The sequence below is a fragment of the Grampus griseus genome (genome assembly GCF_964374135.1).
Source record: "Grampus griseus genome assembly, chromosome: X".
Lineage (NCBI taxonomy): Eukaryota > Metazoa > Chordata > Mammalia > Artiodactyla > Delphinidae > Grampus > Grampus griseus.
In genome coordinates, this window is record NC_138999.1 from 41646954 (window position 1) to 41674202 (window position 27249).

Below are 27249 nucleotides of genomic sequence, written 5' to 3' on the forward strand. Positions count from 1 at the left end.
GACAGGGGTTGCCCAGGGATTTGGGGGCTCTCAGGGTGGGGTGTCAGTCGGAGAAGAGGCTGGCGAAAGACTTCCTCAGGCTGCGGATGGTCTCAGCTTTCACCTCGTCCTGGCTAAGGCTGGGCCTGGGCGGGGCTGGCTCTGGAAGGTTGAAGGCATTGGTCAGAGACTGGGATTTGCTAGAGAGAAACAAGGTGGAGGCGTGGGAGGAAGGGGGGAGAGGAAGGGAGGAGGGGGAGAGAAACACAACGTTACCCCAGGCCCGGCCCCAGCCCTGCCCCTCTGGTCCTGGGGCTGTGCCTGTGACCCTCCCACCCCCCAGCACGGGCCTGGACCCTGGAGGGATTCTCAGGACGAATGGAGGAGCCCTGGGCCAGGCTGGGAGGACTTGGATCCAAGGTGAAGAAGCCTGGGATTGATGGGAAGAGTTCTGGGCTGAATCTTCTCTTATAATTCTAGCCTAGATTGGGAGGAGTTTGATATAAAGGTGACGATGGGCAGGGAGGTTTCCAGTGTAAGGGTGAGGAGTCCAGAAAAGGGGGTGGTGGTGCTTGGACCAAGGACAGGCTGGAAGGGGCAAATCTAAGGGGGAGCAGTTGGGTGGGGCAGGACAGACTTCTGAGCTAAGAGAGGAGGTCTGGAATGGACCAGAAGAGGCAGAGAGGATGGTGTGATTTGGGAGGAGACTGAGATGGGCTAGAAGGGAGCCTAGACTGTAGGAAAAGCATGAGGACGACTGGGAAGAGTGAAGTAACATAGGAGGACTGTGGATTGGGCCGGGAGGAGTTTGTGGGTTCGGCTGGGGGGAATCAGGTGGGGCACAAGGAGGATGGGTTTGGCAGGGAAGTACTGAAGGAGGGTCAGCAAGGCGCCTGGGGTGGGCCGAGAGGAGCTGGGCTGGGGGTCTTTCCCAGGACCTACTGGGAGGATTCTGCACTTCAGAGGGGGTTTCTCTGGGATGGAGGGCAGGAGCCTCTGTGAACTGGGAGGGGTCTGGCCCAGACTGGAACTGGAGAGAGAGCTCTCAGGAGCCGTGTACAGGACCTGGGTCTGAGGAGCCTGGGAGCTGGGGCTGCCCTCCAGGTGCAGGAGCGCATTCTGTGAGCAGCAAGGCGAGGGCTGCTGTGGGGTCCCCTTACTTGAGCTGGGGGTGTGGGGGTCCCCCGGCAGCGGCAGTGGCAGGTGGTGGCACATCCTGGCTGGGTTTCTGGGCCAGTTGTGGCTTGGTGGGACGTCCAGCAGGGCCGGAGGCACTGGGTCGCGGCTGCTGCGTGGTGGGTGGCCCAGTGCGGGGCATGGGACCCGCCTGGCTGGCCTGGCGTGTGGGGCCGGCAGGGCCTGGGGGCTTCTGGGGTGGGCCCTGGCGCTGCTGACCACCCGGTGGAGCCCCTGAGGCCTTTGGCGGAGCCTGACCAGAGGCCGATGTCTGACGAGTAGCCTGTGGGGGGCCTGCCTGGCGCTGGGGAGAGGGGGAGGCGGGTGGGCGGGCTGCTGGAGGTGCCCCGGGGCCTCCCGCCACTGGCCGGGATTGGCGGCCTTGACCCTGGGGCAGCGGTGTGGCCTGGGACGCAGGCTGCTGGGGCGCTGATGTGGGACTCGGAAGGCGCTGGGGCAGGGGGCTGCCAGCTGGGGGTCCAAGGCCCGAAAGGTGCTGTTGGCCCTGCGGGGTCGGGCGCTGCTGCAACGGGGGTCCCTGGCGTTGGGGGCCTGGGCCCGGCTGTGGAGGGCCGCCTGAGGGACAGAGAGAAAGTGCACACGTGAGAGCAAGCAAGTGAGAGGTGGGGGGCTGCCGGCGGGGTCGGGGCCGAGGAAGCTGGCCCCTCACTTACCCTGTGGCGGGGGTCGTTGCTGAGCTGGGGGCCCCGCGGGCTGCTGGGAGGTCTGGCGGCCCAAGGGCAGGGCCCCTAGGGACGGAGTCTGCGGCAGAGGAGTGGAGCAGGAGAGGTTAAAAATAGTTACCAGCCGGTGGAGCATCAGCCAATCAGAATGACATGGGTTCCCTGTGTGCTGGGTGTTGCCGCATTTGTGGCTGAGCTGAGGGGATGGCAGGTTGTGGGGTGCGGGACTCATTCCCAGGGGAGGGGTCAGGAGGCACTCAGGGAAGTCACGGTAGCAGCTATTTATCATTTTTTAAAATAGTTGGTAACTGCTGCGACACGGGTGCGTCATGGCGATGCCCTTAGCCTTCTGATTATCAGCTCTGTGACACAGTATGACCAAGGGCTGGCCTGCCCACCACTAGCCTCCAAGGGCCAGAGCCAGGGGCCTGACCTGGCTGTGGGAGCCCCTGCCGGGAGAGGCATCCCGCTGCCGCTGCCGGGGCAGGACCTGGGCCATCTTGTTGACCACAAGCTCTACGATGAGTTGCTTGTCTTCATCCTGGTGGTCACCGATGAGCGGCATGGAGGAGCCCACCACCTGGGGGAGGAGAAGGGATCCAGTGAGGAGAGAAGCAGGAAGTGCACGGGAGGGTGACGATGACGAAGTGCTGTAAGTTGGGAAAAGGTATGACTGGCGGCTGCCCAGGAAACCAGCTTCAGTATGAGAAGCACCTATTACGCAGTGTGGGGAAGGCTTGTCTTTTACAAGATACCTTACAGCTTAGGACATACTAGTAGGGGTGAGCTAATGAAGGCCTACCGGCCAAATCCGGCCCAGCACCTGTTTCTGTGCAGCCCCAGGCCCTGGAGCTAAGGATGGGTTTTACATTTTTTAATGATTGAAAAAAAAAATCAAAAGATTTCATGACGTGAAAATTATATGAAATTTAAATTTCATTGTCCATAAACCAAGTTTCATGGGAACACAGCCACCCTTACTTTCTTGCCATATTGTCTGTGGCTGCTCTTGCAGATTGAGGAGCTGCAGTAGAGACTGTATGGCCCACAAAGCCTAAAATACGCACCGTCTGGCCTCGACAGAAAACGTTTGCCAATCCCTGCTTTATAGTTTGCTAGGTGCTCTGTGTTTTACAAAGAACTCTGTGGTTTACGTGGTACTTTACAGTTTACAAAGCTCCTTGCCCTTTACAAAGGACTGTTACATATATGGTGTGTTTAGACTTTGGAAAGTGCTTTGCAAAGGGCACCACTGTTTACAAGATGCTTTACCATGTATAAAGTGCTACCATTTACCATGCACTCAGAAGTTTTAAGGTATTTTACAGTTCGCAAATTGCTTTACTGTTTACCGGGGACACTGCTGCTTATAAAGAGCTTTAGAATTTTGAAAGCGCTTTGCTTCAATAACGAGGATTTCCCAGTTTACAGAGCTCCTCTTTAAAATAATTTTATAAAGTACTTTGCTGTTCACCAAGCAGTACCTTCCTAAGGTACTTTACAGTTTACAGAATGCTTTAGTATCAACCGCCACTCTCTATAAAGTTCTTTATAGCTTACAAAGTACTTTGCTGTTGGCCAAGTTCAAATTCACAGAACACTTTAAAGATTACTAAGTGCTTGGTCATTCACCAGAGTGTCTCAGTTCACAGAGGACATTATACCTTAACAAGTGTTTTGTCCTTCACTAAAGATGTCCAAGTTCACAGAGCAGTTTAGAATTTAGTAAGTATTTTGCCATTTGCCAGGGATGTCCTGGTTCACAAGGCACTTTACAGTTTTACGTTTTGCCATTCGCTGAGGGCTTTCTAGGCCCTGGCGTGCTTCACAGTGTTGCTGCCCTGCACCTGCTCCCCCCTCTGTGCCCCCACAAAATTCTGGGGTGCTCCTACCTCAATGATGTGATCCCTTCCGTCCTTGCCATGCAGTGCTTCCACTGCGCAGATGTCCAGTCCCCCAAAGATCTCTGAGCACGTGTCCACCCACAGCTTGTACCTGCCAAGACACAAGGCAAGGCAGCCCGTCAGTGCCTGGTCTGGGCGGCCACACTTCTACCCCCCCCCCCCGAGTTCAGGCCGCCCACCTGTCAGACATGGCAATCTGCTCAAGCATCGCAGAGCCGGTGTTGGTCTTCCAGTTTCCTGACACTGACGTCCTCCTGGAGAGTAAGAGGAGACAGGAGAGAGGCTTGGGGGGCCTGGGCTGCACAAGGCAGGGCAGGGGACCCCTACCCAGGCCTTGGTCTCCTTACGCACATGTAGGCCTTGTAGTTCTGCCCAATCTTCTGGACGCGCACATCGTATTTGGCATCAATGAAGGGCTCGGCAGTGGCATATGTCTTGGTCAGTGCCACGACACTTGCGATGTCCTGGAAGTCGTGCTGGTTGTCCACCTTGACCTGTGGGAGTGGGGTGGGGAGCAGGGCCCGGTCAGGAGGGGGCGGCAGTTGGGGTGCCTTAGGGCAAATGACACAGGTGAGGTGAGTGCACAGAAATTCGGTGGACACCCCAAGGCACTCAAGCACGCATTAATTCTGGGTCTCCTGGTTTTTACATGTACACACAGACACCAAATTGGGTGTCTACAACTCTGTGAACACACAAAACCCGATTTTTAGACTTGTTTACTTTAAATGGTTAAGTTGTATGGTATGTGAATTATATCTCAATAAAGCTGTGGAAAAATTGTGTGTATATACAGTATATGCATGTGGGCACCCATACAAAATCAATTGTACACACAATATATAAACATACAGAAGCATGGACACACTCAAACATACAAATTACAAGTCTTCTTTCTATGGACATACAGACAAAATCGGATGGACAGCATACAGGACCCCAAGACCCTTGAATGTAAAAGATGACGTAGTGTGTGTTCAACACAGAGGCCTGCCTATATACAGACACAGTGCTGGATACACTAACAAAATAACAGGACACACAAAACTGGCTGAACACATGATAGAAAATTGGGCCACCAAAATGTAAGAATATGAGGAAAAATACAAATAGATAAAGGACACACAATTATACAGAATTATTGTGTGCACTGAATACACAATATACTTCTAACAGGCATACCTTCTCGGAGATACTGTGGGTTCAGTTCCAGACCACCGCAATAAAGCGAAGGTCACAATAAAGCAAGTCACACAAATTTTTTGGTTTCCCAGTGCGTATAAAAGTTATGTTTATACTGTAATCTGTTAAGTGTGCACTACATCTAAGTGTCTAAGAAAAACAATGTACATACCTTAATTTAAAAATACTTTATTGCTAAAAGATGCTAACCATCATCTGACAACGCAGGGTTGTCACGAACCTTCAATTTGTAAAAAAAAAAAAAAAATGTAGTATCGGGCTTCCCTGGTGGCGCAGTGGTTGAGAGTCTGCCTGCCGATGCAGGGGACACGGGTTCGTGTCCCGGTCCGGGAAGATCCCACATGCCGTGGAGTGGCTGGGCCCGTGAGCCATGGCCGCTGGGCCTGCGCATCCAGAGCCTGTGCTCCGCACCGGGAGAGGCCACAACAGTGAGAGGCCCGCGTACAGCAAAAAAAAAAAAAAAAAAAAAAAAAAATGTAGTATCTGTGAAGCGCAATAAAGCGAAGTGCTATAAAACGAGGTATGCCTGTACTTATATCCGCACGATGCCAGGAACATGCATCATTTACAAGCACGCACATACAAAGCCCACCCGGGGACTTACCTTACCCATCCCAGAGTGTGCGTGCCCCATCTTCACAACCACAGGGTACGTTGTGCTGCTGAGCTGGTAGGGTGGAAAGGGAGAGCATGGTCAGGGCAGGAGGGCTGACAGCCATGGCTGGGGGTGGTGCTGAGGGGAGCCCATCCAGTGGGAGCCACACTGAGAGCGATTTTCCCAGAAGAGGTGGGTCAGAGACAGCCAGCCACCAGCTGGGGGTCCCACAATACCCCGGAGCCCAGAATTGAACCCAGAGCCCTGCCTGCCTATCCCTCCCTCCACCACCCACAAGTCCCAGACTTCCCGCCTCTGCTTTCCTGGGAAGAGGCGTGGGATAGGGGTGGGGGACTTTTCCAGAAAAGGGAAAGTTTGTTTTTACAGTGAATGGATGACAGAGAAGTGAGTGTGTGCATGTGCGTGCGTGGGGGTGTAGTGGCGAGCATGTAGCAACTGGACCCCTCAGCCAGGCCTTGTGTGTGTCTCCTCCACACACATACACAACCCAGAGACACACAAACCCTCAGAACTCAGATCTACACAGCCAAACCCAGAGCTTCCCACACATGCTGAGACCCACGCGATGGAAAGATCCACCACCGACACCGGTTCCGGAGCATGCCTTGCTGTGTGGCTGCACGGAGACCCTCACAGCCAGCCATCCAGCCCAGCAGCACACACTCAACACTCGTAGACGCGCAATCAACACTTTTGGGCAGAGACATACACACAGCCCTCCTCCTCTCACCCAAATCCACGTAACAGAGAGACACACAACACGAAGGTTATCCATGCAACACAGAGACGAACAACCCTCAGAGGCATAACCACAGAATGAAGAGGCACACACAACTCTGACAGGCACACACAACAGAAATGGGCACATATTCAGCACTGACAGATACACATGCAATGCTCCTAGGCATACACACAACAAACAGAAGGACCCACAGCACATGGACAGGTATACACACTTCCAGGTATTCACACTTCTAGGTATTCACAAAACCACCGAGACCCACAACACAGAGACTCATACTCCTGGGCACACGCAAAGTGTACGTAGGGACGCACACACAAAAAACGTGCCTTGCCATATATACAGATGGAGAGGCGTGCACACGACCAGAGACACCCACAGCCTCCTAATTACATGGACAACACCCCGGGGTGTGTACATGCACACACACTCACATTCAGGCATGGGGATACCTCGTCTCCCCCAACCCTGGGTGGAGTAGAGGGGGCCTAGTTGGCCGACCCCAGCGCCACCATACACGGATGAACATGCAGGGCTTCACCCTCCCTCCTCTGTGCGGACAGGGGTGACAGGGTAGAGGATGGCATCCCCAGAGGGGCTGCTGGGGGCGGGGGCGGTTCCCAGTTCCCGACAGGCACAGGAAGCCCACAGGGTCAGGGTGACCAATTGGCCTTCAGGCCTCACCCTCCCTCTGCACGCCCCCCCACCCTCCTCATTTCCCAAATGACTGGCGTCAGGATGGGGCGCTGAGAGGCACTGAGTTGTTACCGGGATGCTCTGATTAGCATTCCAGGGAAACCAGGCTGAAATGGCAGGTGACGTAACACAGGCACACACACAGCTCACAGAGGTGACAGCACATCCTCAATTCCATTCGCAACCCAGACCTGTTTTACATGGGCAGGCATAACTCCAGAAGCAGCACAAAACATACTGGGTTTGGGACTTCCCCGGTGCCGCAGTGGTTAGTCATCCGCCTGCCAATGCAGGGGACACGGGTTCAAGCCCTGTTCCGGGAAGATCCCACATTGCCACGGAGCAACTAAGTCCCGTGTGCCACAACTACTGAGCCCGTGTGCCACAACTACTGAGCCTGCGTCCACAACTACTGAAGCCCGTGCGCCTAGAGCCCATGCTCCGCAACAAGAGAAGCTACCACAATGAGAAGCCCCATGCACCGCAACGAAGTGTAGCCCCCGCTCGCTGCAACTAGAGAAAGCCCGCGCGCAGCAGCGAAGACCCAATGCAGCGAAAAATAATAAATAAATAATACAATTAAAAAAAAAACACTAACAAAAAAACCATACTGGGCTCAGGTACACTCAAGTACACACACACACACACACACACCACAGAGGGGCACACACCACCTAAAGGCACACACGCAACCCTCAGAGGCAGAGACACAGCAGGAAACTGTGTGCAAGCACACATGCACACCGCCCCCCGCCCCAAGGTTTTTAGGCTCTTTTCACAAACCTTCCTTGTTTTCTCTGGACCTGAGCCTGAACACAACACTGTGTATATGTGTATGCGTGTGCCCACACATGTGTGCATGCAGTGAGCTCTGAATACTGGGATCCCCTGGCCAACCCGAGGTTTGAATCTTGGCCTCTCCTCTTCCTAAGGCCATGTTCAACCCAAGGCAGGTCACTTAACCCTCTCTGGGCCTCAGTTTCCTGATCTGTATAAAGGGTACAATCAGGCCCAAGCACTTGGTGTGTGTGGGGACTGCCAGGTGTCTGCTGTGCACACCCAGCTGGACCCCACGCCCCCCAAACCCATCCAGCTCGCCAGGTGGCCATACAGCCGAACACCCATCCATGAAACCCCACCAGTTTCAAAACCTGCACAATAACCCGGGTCCACATAACCCCTCACATGTAGACAGTGGGCAAAACTCTGTGCTGACTCAGGTTTCAAAGTCATGATGCTGCAGCAGGACTTCCCCTTTGCACCCACCACCAACTTAGCCCCCGTCTCATTCACTCTCATTCCCCACTTTCACAATCAGCTTCTCCAGATTCCTGGTTTACTTCTCTTCCCCCTTACCTGGTCCTGCCCGCCCCCCCAAAAGAGTCACTTCTTCACTCTCCTTCCTGGGCAGATCACTTGACCCCTTTGTGTATCTCATTTTCCTCATTGGTATAATGAGAACATGAACAGTCTCTAACTCACAGATGTTGTGAGGAACACATTAGTTATTTTGGGCAAAATGCTTAGCACAGTATCTGGCACACAGGAAGCCTCCATCCTCAAAAGGTGTTGGGTACTATTATTATTATTGGTTTAATATCCCTAGGTTAGCCAATATTAATTAACAAGGAGGTAATCGGGATTGACTGACAGATAAAGTACTTCCAAAGATTTTAGAGCTGTGTTTGATGCATAGTAATAGTAAGCACTTCATAGTGCTGGCGGTAGTTTCTGTTGTGGTGGTAGTGTTGGTGGTGATGGTTGTGCTAACCACTCTGAGTTAATCAAGCTTAATTAGCAAGGGGGTAATGGGGATTGGATGAGAGAACTACACAAAGGCTTCAGGGCACAGTACACAGTAAGCGCTCCATAAGTGGCTCCTATCATCACTACCGTCATCATTATTATTATTGGCCTGTCCTCCCTGACCTAACCAAGGATGTTAATCGGCCCTCAGAGCCCTTTCCCAGGACCCCAGGGAAGATTCAGGCAGCATCTGGAAGCTGGTGGACAGAGATTGCCTCACGGCTGACCCCCACCAGGGGCGTGGGAGGGTTGGTGGGGAAGGGGCAGGGCAGGATGGGAGGGGATCAGTTTTCTACTGACTCACTGGCCTCTTTCACCACCATTCAACTCCCCCACCCCAATGCTCATTCATTCACCAGCAACCTCCCGGCTTGCCAGGACTGTGCCCAGCCTGGGTAAAGATCCTGGTGCCAGTTAGCCGAGGTTCAAATCCCAGCCATGCCCTGTGGTCCTGGGAAAGTCCTTCAATTCCTCTATGCCTCATCTGGGAAATGGGAATAATACCGATAACCATCTCAGAGGCTTATCGTAAGCTTTAAGTGAGATAAATTATGCCGAGTGCCGCCCGGTACACAGTTGGTGCTATATAAATGCGGACTATTTGCCTGTGTTTTGTTTTGTTTTTTTGAGAAGGGGTAAGACCCAGGCTCTGGCTCCATCCAGGCCTCCTGAATTCCAATCCCAGTTCTGCCACTTATTAACTGTGACCTTGGATAAATCACTTAACCTCTCTGTGCCTCAGTTTCCCCACCTTGTATCCTTCCTCCATTCACCTGCCCTATCTCCCTTCACTGCTTCTACTTGTTTGCTCTGCCGCTCACCGCCCCCCCCCAAAACAGTAGGTGCACAAGAAATTCTTATTGAAGGAATGAACTAATTTGGGCTTTAGCCATGGGGATTTTCGGGAATGTGGGTGATCGGATAGATTTTGGAGTCTTTAGGGAATTGCACTGGGTGGAATCCGGCCTGTAAGCCCTCCGTGAGACCGCCTGGAGGGACTGGTGCCTGACGTGGAGATGGGGGAGGGGGATGGTCAGGGCGAGGCTCAGGGGGAGGGAGAGGAGGAGGGTGCATCTCCTTTTCGGCAGCCCAGGGCCCGCCCCTTGGCCTCCACGGATGGTGGGCGGATGAGTAATGCATCCAGGAAGCCTGGAGGCCTGTGGTTTCCTACCAGCTGCCACCCCGCCCCTCGCTTGGATATTTATCCTCCGCTGCTCCGGCCCTGCCGCCATCGCCGAAGACCCAGCGCCCAGAGAGGCTACACCAGAGGTAGGCAGGGGCTTGGGCGGCCCGCAGGGCCTGGAACTGGGCTGGAGCTTTCCTGCCTGATGATACTCGGCTGCTCAGCCTGGCCAGCGGGTACCGGGAGCCTAGGCTGGTCCAGGGGAAGAGGGTGGGGGCCTGGAACTGCTCCCCCAATCCCGACACTCCAAATTCCTTTGAACCCTTGACATCCATCCTCAGCTCCCCGAAAGCCATGAGCCCCTAACATCAGATGCCTCCCAAGCTGCCAACTCCTCTAAATTCCCTCCCTGTCCCCTAGCAACCCAAACCCCTGATGCTCCCTAAACTCCCCCAGCCTCCCAAATCTCTAAACTCAAAGCTTCCTCTGAACCCAAATCCCTCAGACACTCCCACTCCCTTAAGCCCCCAAACTCCGTCAACTCCTTAAATCCCCAACCTCCTCCAAATTCCTCAACTTCCCTCAACTCCCCCACCTCTTCCACCTCTCAATATGCGCAACCCCCAAACTCCCAGCCTCCCCGAAAACTCCTCCAGCTCCCCAAAGCCCAAATTCCTCAGCCCCCCACTTTCCGACTTCTTCAACACTCTTAAATTCTCAAACTCCCCAGCCCCCTTATTCCCCAAACGCTACAGCCCCATAACTCCCCCACTCACCTAGTCCCCTAAATCCCTCAAACTCCACAACTCCTAAACTCTCCTGACTCCCTACCCCCCTAGACTCCCCTGGGCTCTCAAATCCCCAAGCCCCTTAAAATCCCCAAACTCCCCAACCCGGTGTGTGTGTGGGTAGAATGGGGTGGGAGGCCTGCCCAGGTACATGGATCGGCTGAGCTGGGGGCCCTCTGAACCCTCCTCCCCACCCCCACAGAACGCACCATGGCCCCCTTTGCACCCCTGGCCTCTGGCATCCTGTTGCTGCTGTGGCTGACAGCCCCCAGCCGAGCCTGTACCTGCGTCCCACCCCACCCACAGATGGCCTTCTGCAACTCCGACCTCGGTGAGTGTATCCGCCCTACCCACACACTCTGGGCTTCGGTTTCCCTCTCAGTCCAGTGGGGTTCACAATGGTGCCTACCTCTAGAACAATTCCACTCAGCCCCACACTGACTCTGCTTTAGCCGCTCTGCCACCCCCACACTTTCTTGATTACTCAAGGCCCAATCCCACCTCAGGGCCTTTGTACTGTCTACTTCCTCTGCCTGGTATACCCGTCCCCCCAGGTATCCACATGGGGATATCCAAATGTCACCCTCTCAGGGTGGCCTTCCCTGACCACCCTGTTCAAAACTTGAGCCCCTGTCCCCTACTACTCCTGATCCCCTCACCCAGCTCTGAAGTTCCCCATCACAATACCATCTAACTTCCTATATACTTAATTATTTTGCTTGTGTTTAGTCTCTCTTCTCCTGGCTAGAATGTGAGCTCCACAAGGAACGGATTTCTGTGTTTTATTCACTGTTATGTCCCTGACACCAAGAACAGTGCCTGGCACAGAGCAGGCACTCCAAAATATTTGTTGAGTGAACGAACACATGATGAATATGTGAAAAAAGGCTTGAAGCAGTGCTTGGCTAACAGTAGGCACCAACATACAGATGAAGCAATTAACAAATGCATAAGTCACTAGGGTGCTGTCCGGCATTCAGCAATCCCTATTTAAGTATGTGCTTTGCTAGTATTATCATTGTGATTATTCTTATTGGCTCATGCAGTCCCTTTTACTCGTTTTTTTCCCCTGTTCTCCTGCAGTCATCAGGGCCAAGTTTGTGGGGACTGCAGAAGTCAACCAGACCACCTCATACCAGCGTTACGAGATCAAGATGACCAAGGTATCCCTCCTGCCCCTTCCCCCAGCAGTTCCTAAAATCTTCCTCCCTGTCAAAATAAAAGCCTTTGGCCACTGGTTTGGCGAGGAAATTAGCTGTGATATCAGAGTGCTATACGACTTCAGGGAAGAATGTGGAGTGGGAGGATTATGTCAGTAAAAGATTCTTCCCCTCATCCATTGACAGATGTTCAAAGGGTTCAACGCCTTGGGGGATGCCTCTGACATCCGGTTCATCTACACCGCCGCCACAGAGAGCGTCTGCGGATACTCCCACAGGTCCCAGAACCGCAGTGAGGAGTTTCTCATAGCTGGTGAGGCCCCGCCCCATCGCCCTGTGCCACGCCACCCCTCCGCTGCTGCCTGGCAACTGCAAGAGGGAGGGGAGGCTCTGTGGGAATGGTCCCAGTTGAAATGGGGACCGCCCCAATTTCAGCCTATCAGAAGGCTGGGGCTTTGCCCAGCGGGGTCTGTGGTCCTGGGACACCAATCTGGCGCCACTCTGTCCCTGGCCCAGCCAATCAGAATCTGCCTGTTGACCCCCCCGCCCCCACCCACGCAGGACAACTGTTGAACGGGAACCTGTACATCACCACGTGCAGTTTCGTGGCTCCTTGGAACAGTCTGAGCTCCGCTCAGAGCCGGGGCTTCACCAAGACCTATGCTGCTGGCTGTAAGGAATGCACAGTGAGTCCCTGGACATTGCCCGCCGCCTGGAGAGCAGTCCTTGGGGTCTTCCCCAAACCACGGCTTGTTTTTGGTTCCCTCTGACTATTCCTTGTCCCTATGGCTGCTTCCCAAACCCTAGGGATGTCCTTGATCTCTCTTGCTGTTCCCTCAAATCTGAGACTGTTCCCCTGGACATTCTGCTTGTTCCTTTGCCCTGTGTCTGATACCTGGGAATCCGCTGTTTCCTGGACTTTCTGGCTGCTTCCTGTCCCTCTGACTCCCCCTTGTGACTGCTCGGCCACTCTGTTCCAAGACTGCTCCCTGATGGCCCTGAATGTCCTCTGACCCCAGTGACTATCTCTGAGCCCCACGTCTCCTTATGCTTAAGTTTCCTGCCCACCGATTGTTCCCTGCTACTGCCAGCTGTTCCCTATCCAATGGGACAGGTCCCCAGGAGACCTGCCTGACTGTTCCCGCAACACCATTCCGGGAAGCTGATCATTTCCCTGGATTGCTGTCACCTCCTCAAGCCCAATGACTGTTCCCCACAATGGGAGGGAGTGTTCTTGAGTCTGTACCCAGGTGGGGTGACACCAGGTCTCCCCAGCAGCTCCAAGTTAAAATCTGAGGAGCAGAAAGTTATCCTCTGGAGGGGAGGTAGGGGCAGGAGGAGAAGCCCTCAGAGATGTGTCTCCCTCCCCTCCTCCAGGTGTTTCCCTGTTCATCCATCCCCTGCAAACTGCAGAGTGACACTCATTGCTTGTGGACGGACCAGCTCCTCACAGGCTCTGACAAGGGCTTCCAGAGCCGCCACCTTGCCTGCCTGCCCCGGGAGCCAGGGTTGTGCACCTGGCAGTCCTTGCGGCCCCGGATGGCCTGAATCCTGCCCCCAGCAGAAGCTGAAGCCTGCACAGTGTTCACCCCCATTCCCACTCCCGCCTTTCTTTCTCCAAGACAATGCAATAAAGAACTACCACTCAGCAGGCAGTGTCCCTGTGTAGTGTCTGGGAACAAACCTATGTCAGACGACCTGGTGGGAGCACCCTGGGACCAATGCTGAGGGGGTGTGGCATGGGGTCCAGCTCCATGGGTAGCCTGGGGGCTGGCCCTACCCTCACCCAACCTTCAGTACTTCTCCCTGAAAAATGGGTCTCACAGTCCCTACCCAGAATCCTTCCGAGGTCTGTGCTAGGGTTGGAGGATGATTAATGGGTGCATTCATTCATTGGGTATTTGGGGGGGGTCAAAACACATGAAACTCTCATAACAATAACTTCCTGTGTAAGATTACTAACAGTGATTTTAATTTCTAGACTGGCAGTGTAGTGTAGTGGTTAAGAGCCTAAACACTAGAGCCAGGTCATTTGCAGTCAAATCCTGCCCCTTCCATATACTAGCTCTGAGACCTTGGGGAGATCATATTACCTCTTTATGCCTCAGTTTCCATATCTGTAAAGTTGGTATAAAACGAATGCCTAACTCCTAGGGACAATGTAACTTTATCTGTAAAGTGCCTGGAACTGTGTTAGGCACATAGCACTTACAAGTATTAGTTAGTAGTAGTAAGATAAATGTAATTTAATGTGTAACTTTAGTAGTGATCATTCTTCTCACTAATGATTATTTACAATATTGAAAATTACATTAAATGTCAGGAATGATAATTTACAATATTGGAAATGATGTATAATATCAGTAGTAATAATTGAATGCACCCTGGAAACTTTAGTTTAACTCGTGATCCTGATAATCTCCCCCATGGATGTTACAAATATTTAATATGCTCATTTGTTTTTTCTTATTACTATGAAACTTTTACACTGCTTCCCAGTGTGCAACTCACCCCACTTAAAAATACCAACATTTAAAAAGACTTCTGAGGACAACTCCTTCCCCAGTGATAACATTCCCCACTATAAAGTCCTCACTGTGGACATATCACCACATTTATAAATCTCTATTGTTGCCAAAACTACAGGTGACAAATCTCTAAGCCCTTGGTAAATGTTTCCTTTGAAAAGTCCCCTCTCTTCATTGTACAAATACCTCTTTCACAAATACCCCACTAACAAATACCTCTGTTGAGCTACCCTCTTTATTCATAAATATCCCATTGACATATCTCCATTGAAGACCCCCCCCATTGACAAATATCCCCATTCACAAATACCCAGCAGTAATCTATCACCCACTCATGGACCCCAGTGACAAATATCTCTCTTCACCATTACCTAATCCATTGGCATATCTCCTATGACCACTCAGTTGACAAATCTCTCTATTCATAAATTCCTTTCTATGACATAATTCTCATTGACAACCTCTATTGACAAATCTTCCCATGTATTCTACTGGCATATCTCCCCATTCAGACATGCCCATCAAAATGCTCTCATTGTCAATCTTCCTATTCAGAAATACCCACCATTGATATCTACCTCATTGATAAGCCCACTTTAAAACCTTTCCATTCATAAAATCCCATCCATCCATATAGCTCCTCTTGATTGACTCCCCCCATTGACACATTTCCTCATCCTTAGATATCTCTAGTTGGAAAATCTCCCTGCTGGAACGGCTCCCAATATATTACCCTATATGTTGACACATCTCTCCACACCCCCCAATGACAGATGAAGAGGTAGATTTCTATACGAACAACCCTTCCTTTTTATCAATACTGACACCTACGTCTCACTCTCCAGCCTTGGACACTTACTATGCCAGTAGTGGTGAAATCTGAGGACCAACCCCAGTTATACTGTAGAGCGCCCACCAAAGGAAATGATTAGGGCACAAGTTCTCTCTGGATGTAGGGGTGAAGGTGGAGTTTAAAAAAGAGATTAGTTGAAAGTCTGCATGAGAAGCTGTGAGAACCCCAGACACACCCCAAATACCAATCCCCACTCCAATAGAAGGCTGAAGACATGATCTCTTATAAGAGTAAAATAGAGGGTTCAAATGGGCAGGAATGCCCAGGCCGCACCTCCCTGTTGTTGACTATTTATCCACCACTGAGCTTGGGCCTCCTGCTGAACCTCTGTGGAGAGCTACAGCTCTGATGAATGGACGTGGGGCCATTGGTACCAGAGGCCCAGTCTCAGTGTCCTTTCCCCGCCACCACACCATGGGGCCTCCCCTGACCCCAGGCCCCTGGAAAGTAGTAGTGTTAATTAAATGTTCCCTGAATCTTCTCTTGATTGGGGGTGAGCTGGGCCAGGGAAAAGTCATGCTTCAACTCCCCCCACCCCTACTGTGTCTCCAGGTCCTTGCCATGAGTTCCGACTTCCTGCTGGTCCCTGCTTTGCTCCTGGCTCTGTCCCTGACCACCCTTGGGCTGGCCCTCATACTGTTTATTGTAACTCAGACGTGGGTAAGTCTGGGTAGACCTCAGAGAAGCCTCCGACGCAGGGACTCACAGTGAGGTTCCAGAAGGGTGGATAAAGCCCCTTGAGGTGGTTGAACCTGGATGGTAGCTGCTCTGCAAACCCTTTTTTCCCAAGAGTCTTGGGGACAGGGAAAATCTTGAATGTTTGAACCCCAAGGGGTCCCCTGACACATTTCTCCCACCCTTAGTCCTTGTGGCTTAATTCCTGGGTCTTCTCACTGAGACCATGAGGCATTATGAGTTCAAGTAACCAGGGCTCCCTGCTCACCTCTTCCCTGTACCCACCTCCCCACCAAAATACAAGCCCCTACCTTGCTCTGACTGAGGGAATAGGGTGGGTCTTTGAGATCCAAAATCTAAGGATGCGATACTAAGACCCAGCCCCTCACCCCATAAATGCTCCTCAGTCCCAGTGTCCCTCTCTCTTTTCCCCCCTCACAGACAATCAACATTCTGAAAGGGGTCCTGAAACTCTGGGTCATGAAAGTACCCAAATATAAAGAGCAATGTGGTTGTATCTATCTACACACCCACCAAGAACAGTGGTGGTGACATCCATGGGGAGAAGTTTTCTTCTATCTCAGGTCAGCCAGCCTGCGTGGACTCCTCATCCTCAGACTTCTGGCTCTGTCCCAGTCCTGGAACAAAGTGTCCCTCCCTGGGGCATTCTTCCACCAAATACACCCAACCTCAGGATACTGTGCTCCTGATTTCAGCCAACCACAGCAAATTCTGTCCCTGACCCATAATGCCCTGGATCTTTGGGACTGACCACCTGGGGATCACAATCTGTCTCAGCCAAATGACATCTGGTCCACACTTTACTGACCATCAGGATATGGCATCCATCCCCTCTAGGCTCTTTGAGGGTTGGGAACCTGCACTGAGTTGTGTAGCCTTGGAAGGGGCTCGGGGAGGAGTATATCAGGAAGGTATCTTGAATATCTACAGGTAAGGATGCCCGGGCCTTGAGTGTGCCCCTCAGGTATGCCTGCAGCCACAGCTCCACCCTGTTCTTTCTGCTCCCTGTTCCTGTTTGCTGGTCCCTACTTCCTCTCCTGATCTCCTTCCCCTGCTCCTTCTCTGTGTTCTATCCCTCCCCCTGCTGCTGTGCCCTCTTCTCGCTCTCTTCTTTCCTCTCTGCTCCCCACTCCTCTTTGTTTCCTCGCTGTTTGCTATTCCCTTTCATGGGTCCCTGGCTCCCCTGCCTATCCTTAGCGTCTGTGGCCCTTCTCTTCCAGGAGCAGAAGCTATGAGGAGAAGCGAGTGGAGGAGTGCCCTGCCCAACCACCCCCAGGTGCCTCCCTGCCACCCCCGCAAAGCCACATACCTGAGTCCCAACCTTGCACAGTGTCCGTGGAGGGACCTCTGTTTATCTGAGCACTGGCAAGAAGAACATGAAGCCATGAACTTGGCTGCCTTCCCCGGTGACCTGATATCTGCTATTGAATCTTCCCGTACAACAGCCTCTGGCCTTGGACCCAGACTTCTCTTCAGCCACAGTGGGCTGGGGACGCTTCACCTCCTTCAACATCACAAACAAATCTAAGCCCATCAACCTCCCCCCACCACCCCCTCAAGCCTCCCAAAGACCACCAGCTTCTAACTGTGCTAGGGATCTATCTGGTTTGTGTTGTGTTTCTTGATCTGGGTGCAGAAGACAGGAGTGTGTTCACTTTGTGAAAATTCAATGAGCTGTACACTTATGATATGTCCCCTTTTCCAAACTTGTTATACCTCAATGAAATTGGCCCCTCAAAACAAAACCCCATAAGCTACAAGAATATACTGTACAGCACAGAGAATATAGCCAATATTTTATAATAACTGTAAATGGAGTATAATCAATAAAAATTGTGAATCACTATGTTCCACACCTGAAACTAATATAATATTGTAAGTCAACTATACTTCAATAACAAAATAATAAGTTAAAAAAAAGAAAGGAAAGAAAAAGAAACCCCTACCCTCTTGACATATCTCCCTCGCTCTTTACTTCAATTGCTCCCTCACTCCTGCTCTCTCTCTTTTCACACAATCCCCACATCCCTGACCCTGTTGATTCTCACCCCAAGGCACCCTCTCTTTCCTCATAGCACAGGGACCATGAATCCTGGGCCCAGAGAGGGGACTGGATCCAGAGAGACCTTGGTGTTGGACTCCACCCGTCGCATCATGAACCCTCTGCAAATATTTGCTGAGCCACAAATCACCCGGAGTGTAGGTAGCAAGGGAAGGGAAGTCCTTATTCCCATAGCACCCCACCCTCTAGGTCTGCATGACAAAGTTGATGTAAGTAGATCACCAGGCTAGGAAAGTCGGGGTGAAAAGAAGTCAAACTGTGCTTCACAAGATCTTCCCTGTGCCCCACCCCTGACTGGTGACTATTTAGACACATTGAGCTGAGTATCCCTGAGGATTCCTGGTGGTCTCCAAACTGGATGGGAGTAGATGGGGTAGGGGGGCCAGAGTCCTGATATGTGTCTTCCAGCTTCAAAGTACGGGGTGGCGCAAGACTGCTCCCACAAATCCAGGCCTAGCTTTTGCCCCTCCATGCTGCACAGTGGGGTTGGGGACAAAAGAGGAAACAGGGGAGGCAAGCTGGCCTGTGGGAAGTCTAATGCTTCTGCCACCACTCGCCACCATTACCCACCATTAACTTTGTCTTCTTCCTGGCCTCTGAAGTCCTGTTCTTTCTGTCCCTTGACAAAAATAGCCTCTGCACAGCTACAGACAGCCAGGAGGTGCATCTGCCCTACTAGATATCAGGAATTAATGAGAAAATATAGTTATTAAGACAGTACTGCACTGGAACAGGTATAGAGAAAGTGACCGACGGAGTAGAACAGAGAGTCCTGAACTTGCCCCACACATATATAGGATTTTAGGATATGACGGAGGTGGCATACCAGATCAGTGGGGAAAAAAGCGTTGCCTATAAGGAAAAAGATGAAACTGGATCCCTACCTATCTCACACTGTATGTGAAAATCAATTTCAAGGAACACATGTAATAAAGATGTTTGGAAGAGTGCTACTTGATTGCTACATTGAGAATAGTGTAATGTAAGTGAATGGATGTGATGACCCCTCTGTAATGCATGTAGAGAAGCGTTAAAGAAAACATGTAATAAAGATGTTTGTAAGAATGCTAAAAAGAAACAGAAAAAGAAAATCAACTTCAGATGGATGAAGAACTTAAATGTCAAAAACAAAGCTTGCCACTTTTATCATCTACTAAATTTCCATATGTACATGGATCTAAATCTGGGTTTTTAATTTTTCTTCTTTTACTCTGTTAGTCTATCTATTCATGTGTCAGCATCATATTGTTTAAATTAGAAAAGCTTCATAAAATGTTTGCTGGCAAATGCATTAAACTCCTTGTAGGCTGGTAGGGCTAGTCCCCTCTCATAGCTCTTCTTTTTCAAGGTTTTCCTGGCTATTCTTGCATGTTTTCTTTTCCATATGAACTCTACTATCAACTTGTCCAGCTCCAGATAACAGCTTATAGGTATATTTTGGGGGATCACATTATATTTATAAATTAAAAATAGAGACCTAAGAAGGGGAACTGACATCTGTATGATGTTAATTAATCCTATCCACAAATAAGGAATGCCTTTCCAGTTGTGTAAGTCTACCTTTGAGTCTTTCAGGAGTGTTTTAAACTTTTCCTCATATAAGTTTGCACACCCCTTGCTAAATTTATCCTGAAATACTTTATCATCTTTTTTGTTGTTACCTTAAATGGGGTTTTCTCTTCTATCTGGTTGTTTGTGTATATGAAAACTACTGATTTCTGTATGTTGACTTTATATTCTGCTATGTTATTAAGTTATTTTATTGTTTGAATTTGTTATTGGTTCTCTGGGGGATTTCCAGATATACTATCATATCATCTATTAACAGAGACATTTTTACATCCTCTTTACCCATTCTTGCATCTATAATTGCTTTGCCTAGTCTAACTGCATTGGTCTAATACCTCTAAGTATTGTACAATGTTGAAAAGGAATGGAGACAGTGGGCACCTTGCTTTGTTCCTCACCTTAGTGGAAATGCTTTCAATGTTGTCCTATTAAGTTGATAATAACTTTCAGATTGAAGTATACAAATTTGATTATGTTAAGAAGGCATGAGTTGATTTCTATTTTTGAATGATTTTATCATAATGGGTGCTGAACTTTGTTAAAGGCTTTTAAAATATCTATGGAAATGATCATATGACTTTCTCCTCAGATCTATTAATATGTTGTATTATATTAATACATTACCTATAACAAACCATCCTCGCATTCCAAGAAGGAAACTTACTTACACAGTTATGCTATCTTATTTTCTTAATTTAGTTCTGGATTTGTTTGCTAATATTTTATTTAGGATTTTTGCATTGATATTTATGATTGAAAATGGTCTATGCTTTTCTTTTTGTGTTATCAATGTTATAATTGCTTTAGAAAAATAATGTGGAAGTTTCTCTTCATTTTCTGTTCTTTGTAACAATTTATGTGGCATTGGGATTAACTGGTTTCTAACAGTTTGGTAGAATTCCCCTGTGAAACCATCTGGGCCTGATGCTTTTTTAGGGGGTAGTTCCTTAATAACTTTATTGCTTTTATGGAAATTGACCTGTTAAGCTCAAATGGGGTCGATTTTGGTAAACTGTGTTTCCCTAGAAAATTATCCATTTCCTGTAGGTTTAAAATTTTATCTGTGTATGCCTTTTATTTTAACTTTTGGAATCATGCTAACATATTACATTTAAATGCATAAAATTAAGTCAGTATAGATGGGAAAAAACCTAAAATTTAATATAAAGGGAAACAAACTATATTTGAAATAACATGAGTAATATAACCATGTTGAATGACAAAATGAACTAGACCATGTAACATTTGAATACAGTACTTTGTATATCCTCATCTAAAGACATAAAAAGGGCAAACAAATCTCAAGCTATACCTTACTACAGTTGTTTTTCACAGTGGTACAGGTGTTGAAATTCTAAAAATACTTTCTGTGTATTGTAGGATTGAGCAAATGAGTAAATATATTGATGATGCTGGAAGCTAGGGTTCTCAATGTTAGAGAAGAGAAATATAAATATAGAAAGGGGGAAGGCTAGAAGGAACCCTATGTTGTGTCGGATTAGAATTGAAAGTATCGGGGATCCCAGCTCAAAGAGAAGAAACTCCTCCCAATTCCCTGGTCCAACTGATTGCTGATCACCAGGATCCTGTGAGTTTCTGCCCAGAATGAAAAAAACAGTTTTCATCAGATACACCACACTAATACTGGTAGGAATGCTTCCCTCCTGCTGTTCCAGTGACTTGCTGATCTGCGCCCTTTCTCCTTCAGTGGAGCCAACCTGCACAGTGAGACAATGTGGTGAGGCACCTCCTGTGGATAAAAGGCGTGTAAATCCAGACCCTTCTCCCTCCATTTTCCTGCGTGTGATCTTGAACCAGTCAAGGGCGACCCTCTCTCCATGACTTCTGTTCCTCTCAGGCTCACATCCCCCCGTCTCCCAGAGATGCAGGAAGGAGGAAAGTGTGTGAAGTAAACTCTGAAGAAGTCCCAGATGAAGTGACACAGCCAGGAAATTTCAGACTAACAAAACTCTGGGGGAATTTCATGACATTGGAAACACAAAGGATCCAATGTGGAAAGCTGATCCAAACTTGGCAAGGAGGATGACAATTTACAAAGCATAGAAATAATGTAGGCTCCCTGTCATCAGGTATGCCATGAAAAGAAGGCAGTCACTGCTCACACTACTGTTGATAAGTTTATTATAAAGAAATAAAACAATTTAATTCTAAAAAAAAAATAGAAAGTATCAGGGGAATTCCCTGGCAGTTCAGTGGTTAGGACTTGGCGCTTTCACTGCTGGGGGCCCAGGCTTGATCCCTGGTTGGGGAACTAAGATCCCACAAGCTGTATGGTGTAGCCAAAAAAAACCCCAAAAAGTATCAGTATGAACACATTTCATATAATTTCATATATATGTATATATAAAATTTCATTATATATATTTCATATATATATAATGAAATTTCCTAAGCTCTGCACAATGAGAGGATCTAGAAGCAAGGACATTCCAGTAGCAATGAGTACATCTAGCTCCCAGATCCTGGCTTTGAAATACCGTTATCCTAGGGTTGTGAAAGAACAAGATATGCCTGGAGGTGACGTTGGCCGAAATGCCAAGTAAGGGCCTATAAAAATCCTCTCCTCCATAAAAGCAATGAGAATATTGGTAAAAATTGCCACAATCAACTTTATCAGAACTCTGGAAACTGACCAGAGGTTTACAATAATTCAGGAAGCATTTATTGAAGAAAAAGGCTGAATCTCACTAAGAACAGTAAGTTTTGTGGCATTTGAACTTTTCCTGTTCCCATTCTCTTCTTCCCACTTCCACAACAGATTTTAAAATCAACACCCTTGCAATTCTGATGAAAACACAGCAGGCTGGCTAGCAGCCAATGGAGGAAGCAGAACAGGGTAGGAGTTCCTCCAAAGCCCCATTCCCAGAAACTATCTTTATTTGACCTGTATGGCACTTCCCCAGAAAACTCCATTCACAGGACTTGTCTATTTGACCTGACTCAGAATTCACCTGGTGTGAACAGTTTTTCTTGGGGGTGCTTTTCAAAAATAATCAGCAGCAATTGTTTAACACAGCAGCTGTTTGAGGCAACGACTACAGTTAAGACAATCAACAAGCTGGCCAAAACTTAACAGAAAAATCTGAGTAATAAGATGTTCATAGGAGGTTTTGAAAAGTTCTGACATATTCCTAGGAATCTAGAAAGCCATAAATATGCATAATGCTGTGTGCATGCCTAGGATCTCTGGCTGACCTTGAGGCTCTGCACAAGCAGGAAGTAAAGGTTAAGGCAAAGTTGTAAACAGCCTGCCTGAACATTGAAGGCATGCCCCAACGTGCCCTCAGAGCTCATCAGCAAAGGCTGGGAGACTTACTAGATCCAAGTGTTTAAAGAAATATCTGTCCAATCATTAGTTGACCACTAAGCTAATAAAGTAGAGACTTCAATGACCATATATGACAAAGAATATAGACTTTACAGAATTAGTTCAAGAAAGTCCCTAAAAAAACCCCCAAAGAAAAACAAAAGCAAACCTTGGGGAGGAAGGGGAATCTGATTTCCAGAGTTGTCGCATTATATTATTTAAGATATTCAGTTTTCAACTAAAATTTATAAGACATGCGAAGAAACAATAAAGTATGACCCAAACACAGAAAAATAAAGCAGTCAGTAGACACTGTCCCTGAGGAAGTCCAGATGTTGGAATTAATAGACTATAAATCAACTACTTGGAAGATTTTCAAAGAACTAAAGGAAACCATGTCTAAATATCTAAATGAAAGTATAAGAATGGTGTTCTAACAAACAGAAACTATCAATAAAGAGATAAAAATTATAAAATAATAGAAATTCTGGAATTGAAAAACACAATAACTGAAATGAAAAATTCATTACAGGGGCTCAACAGTAGATTTGAGCTGGCAGAGGAAAGAATCAGTGAATTTGAAGATAGGCCGACTGAGATTATCCAATCTGAGGAGCAGAAAGAAAACAATAACCAAAATGACTGGAGCCTCAGGGGCCTGTGAAACACCACAAGCATGTCAACACACACATATTGGGAGTCCTAAAAGGAGAGAGAAAAGAGAAAAGTGAAATAAAGAATATTTGAAGGAATAATGGCTGAAAACCTCCCAAATCTGAAGAAAAAGATTAATCTGTACATCCAAGAAGCTCACTGAACTTCAAATAGGATAAACTCATAGAGATCTACATCTAGGCGCATCATAAACAAACCTATAAAAGTGAAAGACAAAGAGAGAATCTTGAAAGTAGTAAGAGAGAAGTGACTTTTCACATACAAAGGATCTTCAGTAGGACTGACAGCTGATTTCTCATCAGAAACCTTGGAGGCCAGAAGGCAGTGGGACAACTTATTCAAAGCACTGAAAGAAAAAGACTGTCAACTAAGAATTCTATATCCTTCAAAACTATATTTCAAAAATGAAGGAAAAGTTAAGACATTCACAGATAAGCAAAAACTTAGATAATCTGTCACTAGCACACTTCTCCTACAAGAAATACTAAGAGAATCCTTCAGGCTGAAATGAAATGACACTAAACAGTAACTCACATACACATGAAGAAATAAAGAGCACCTGTAAAGGTAACTACATAGATAAATATAAAAGACAGTGTGAATGCATTTTTTATTTGTAATGCTTTTTTCCTCCTATCTGATTTAAAAGATAACTGCATCAAGCAATAATTATAAGTCTATATTCATGGGCATATGATGTGTAAAGATGTAATTTGTATGACAATAATAGCACAAAGGCAGAGTGAGGGAATAGAGCTATAAAAAGGCAAAGATTTTTTTAATACTATTGAAATTAAATTGGTTTTAATTAAAATGAGAGTGGTATAAATTAAAATGTTAATTGTAATCCCCAGGGAAACTACAAAGAAAATAATTTTTTAAAAAACATGGAAAAAGAAACAAGAGAATTAAAATGGCACACAGGAAAATATCTATTTAACACAAAAGTATGCATTAATGGAGGAATACAGGAACACAAAAGGCATAAGAAATATAGAAAACAAATAGCAAAATTACAAGCATAAATTCTACCTTATCAGTAATTACATTAAGTGTAAATTAATTAAACACTCCAATTAATAGGCAGAGATAGGCAAAATAGATGAAAAACATGACATAATTATATGCTGTCTATAGGAGACACACTTTAGATTCAAAGATACAAATAAGTTGAAGGTAAATGAATGGAAAAAGATTTACCATGCAAATAGTAACCCAAAGAAAGCTGGAATGGCTATACTAACATCAGATAAAATAGACTTTAAAACAAAAATTGTTACTAGAGATAAAAAAGGACATTTTATACTGATAAAAGGGTCATTTCATCAAGAAGATATAACAATTGTCAACATATATGCTAACAACAAAGCCCCAAATACATGAAACAAAAAAAACAGGCAGAACTGAAGGGAAGAAATAGACAGTTCAATAATAATTGTTGGGACTCTCCTGGTGGCACAGTGGTTAAGAATCTGCCTGCCAATACAGGGGACACAGGTTCAATCCCTGGTCCAGGAAGATCCCACGTGCCATGGAGCAACTAAGCTCATGCACCACGACTACTGAGCCTGCACTCTAGAGCCCATGAGCCACAACTACTAAGCACATGCACTGCAACTACTGAAGCCCGTGTGCCTAGAGCCCGTGTTCTGCAACAAGAGAAGCCACTGCAATGAGAAGCCCACGCACCACAATGAAGAGTAGCTCCCGCTCGCTGCAACTAAGAAAGCCCATGCACAGCAACAAAGACCCAATGTAGCCAAAAAAAAAAGCAAAAAAACAATAATTGTTGGAGATTTCAATACTTCACTTTAAATAATGGATAAAACAACTAGACAGAGGATAAACAAGGAAAGAGAAGACCCAAACAACACTATAAACCAACTAGACCTAACAGACATCTATAGAACATTCCATCCTACAACAGCAGCATAAATATTCTTCTCAAGTGTACATAGAACATTCTCGAGGACAGACTATATGTTAAGCCACAAAACAAATCTCAATAATGTAAAAGAGCTGAAACATACAAAGTATGTTCTCTGACCACAACTGAATGAAATTAGAAACCAATAACAGAAGGAAATTTGGGAAATTCACAAATATGTGGAAAGTAAACAACACACTCCTAAATAACCAATGGGTCAAAGAAGAACTCACCATGAAAATTAGAAGCTACTTTGAGATGAATGAAAATGAAGACAACATACAAAAATTGCTTAGAGGGAAATTTTAGCTGTAAACATCTACATTTAAAAATAAGAAAGATATCAAATCAACCTAATCTTCTTAAGAAACTATACAAAAAACAAAAACAAACACCAGAGAAAGCAGAAGGAAAGAAGTAATAAAGATTAGAGTGGAAATAAATGAAGTTGAGAATAGAAAAACAATAGAGAAAATCAATGAAACCAAAAGTTGGTTCTTTGAGAAGATCAACAAAATAAGCAAACTTTCAGACTAAGATTTTATTTTATTTATCTATTTATTTTTTAAACTAAGATTTTAAAACAGAGAAAACTAATTACTAAAATCAGGAATGAAAGAGACATAACTACTGACCTTAAAGAAATAAAAAGGATTATAAGAGAACACTATGAACAATTCTATGCCAACAAATTAGAAAACCTAGTTGAAATGGACAAATTTCTAGGAAGACACAAACTTCCAAAACTAATTCAAGAAGAAATGGAAAATCTGAATAGACCTACAATAAGTGAAGAGATTGAATTAGTATTTAAAAAAACAAAAGAACTTCCTACAAAGAAATACCCAGGACCAGATGTCTTCACCAGTGAAGTATGCCGAACATTTAAAATAAAATTAACACTAGGGACTTTCCTGGAGGTCCAGTGGTTAAGACTCCATGCTTCCACTGCAGGGGGCGCGGGTTTGATCCCTGGTCAGGGAATTAAGATCCCACATGAGCACGGCACAGCAAAAAAATAAAAAAAATTAAAAAATTAAAAATAAAATAAACACTAATCTTTCATTAACTCTTCCTACAAATAGAAGAGGAGGGAACACTGTCCATTTCATTCTATGAGGCTACTATCACCCTGATACCAAAACCAGACAAAGACATCATAAGAAAACTACAGATCAATATCCCTTATGATTATTGATATCATAATTTTCAACAAAATACTAACTGAATCCCATAGCATATAAAAAGGATTATATGTCAGACCAAGTGGGATCTGGCCGAAGAATGCAAGTGTGACTCAATTTGCATGAAAATCAATTAATGTAATACACCATATTCATAGAATAAAGGACAAAAAGCCGTATCATATCAATAAACATAGAAAAAGCATTTGACAGAGTCCAGCATCCTTCCATGATAAAAACACTTCAACAAATAAAGAATAGAAGGGAACTTCATCAACACTTAGGTAGCAGTTAATAAATGTCAGATGCACTGTTGTAACCACTTTATGTTCATTAAATAATTTAATTCTCACATTAACTCTGTAAGGCAGGAACTATTATTAGCCATATTTTACAGATGGGAAAACTGAGGCACAGAGCATTTAACTAACATTTCTTATGTTCGGAAGCTAATAAGTTGTGGAGCTAGGATTACAATACAGAAATTCTGACTACAGTGTCCATGTTCTTAACCATAGTCAGCTATACTGTCTCTCAGTGAATGTAAAATA

General features: G+C 46.9%; 2 protein-coding genes across 3 annotated transcripts in view; one reads left to right on the forward strand and one right to left on the reverse strand.

Moving 5' to 3' along the window:
- The window catches only part of SYN1 (synapsin I), a gene marked incomplete at its 5' end in the record, with an annotated part of 42688 nt that continues 15439 nt past the window's right edge, over positions 1–27249 (reverse strand). Inside the window, 8 exons of one of the 2 annotated variants that reach the window (XM_082681756.1) lie at positions 1–141; positions 1140–1731; positions 1830–1917; positions 2272–2418; positions 3731–3833; positions 3922–3996; positions 4094–4236; positions 5550–5612. In XM_082681756.1, the coding sequence (XP_082537882.1) occupies positions 114–141; positions 1140–1731; positions 1830–1917; positions 2272–2418; positions 3731–3833; positions 3922–3996; positions 4094–4236; positions 5550–5612 (1239 nt within the window). In that variant the 3' untranslated portion in view covers positions 1–113. Of the gene's footprint in view, positions 180–1139; positions 1732–1829; positions 1918–2271; positions 2419–3730; positions 3834–3921; positions 3997–4093; positions 4237–5549; positions 5613–27249 lie in introns of both variants that reach the window. The other variant, XM_082681755.1, reaches the window with a different exon arrangement.
- On the forward strand, positions 9933–13516 carry TIMP1 (TIMP metallopeptidase inhibitor 1; the record flags this gene model as incomplete). The annotated part of the gene is made up of 6 exons (XM_082680857.1): positions 9933–10074; positions 10919–11047; positions 11800–11879; positions 12063–12189; positions 12438–12562; positions 13254–13516. 6 exons carry the CDS (start codon positions 9933–9935, stop codon positions 13422–13424), a joined length of 774 nt encoding a protein of 257 aa, XP_082536983.1. The 3' UTR covers positions 13425–13516.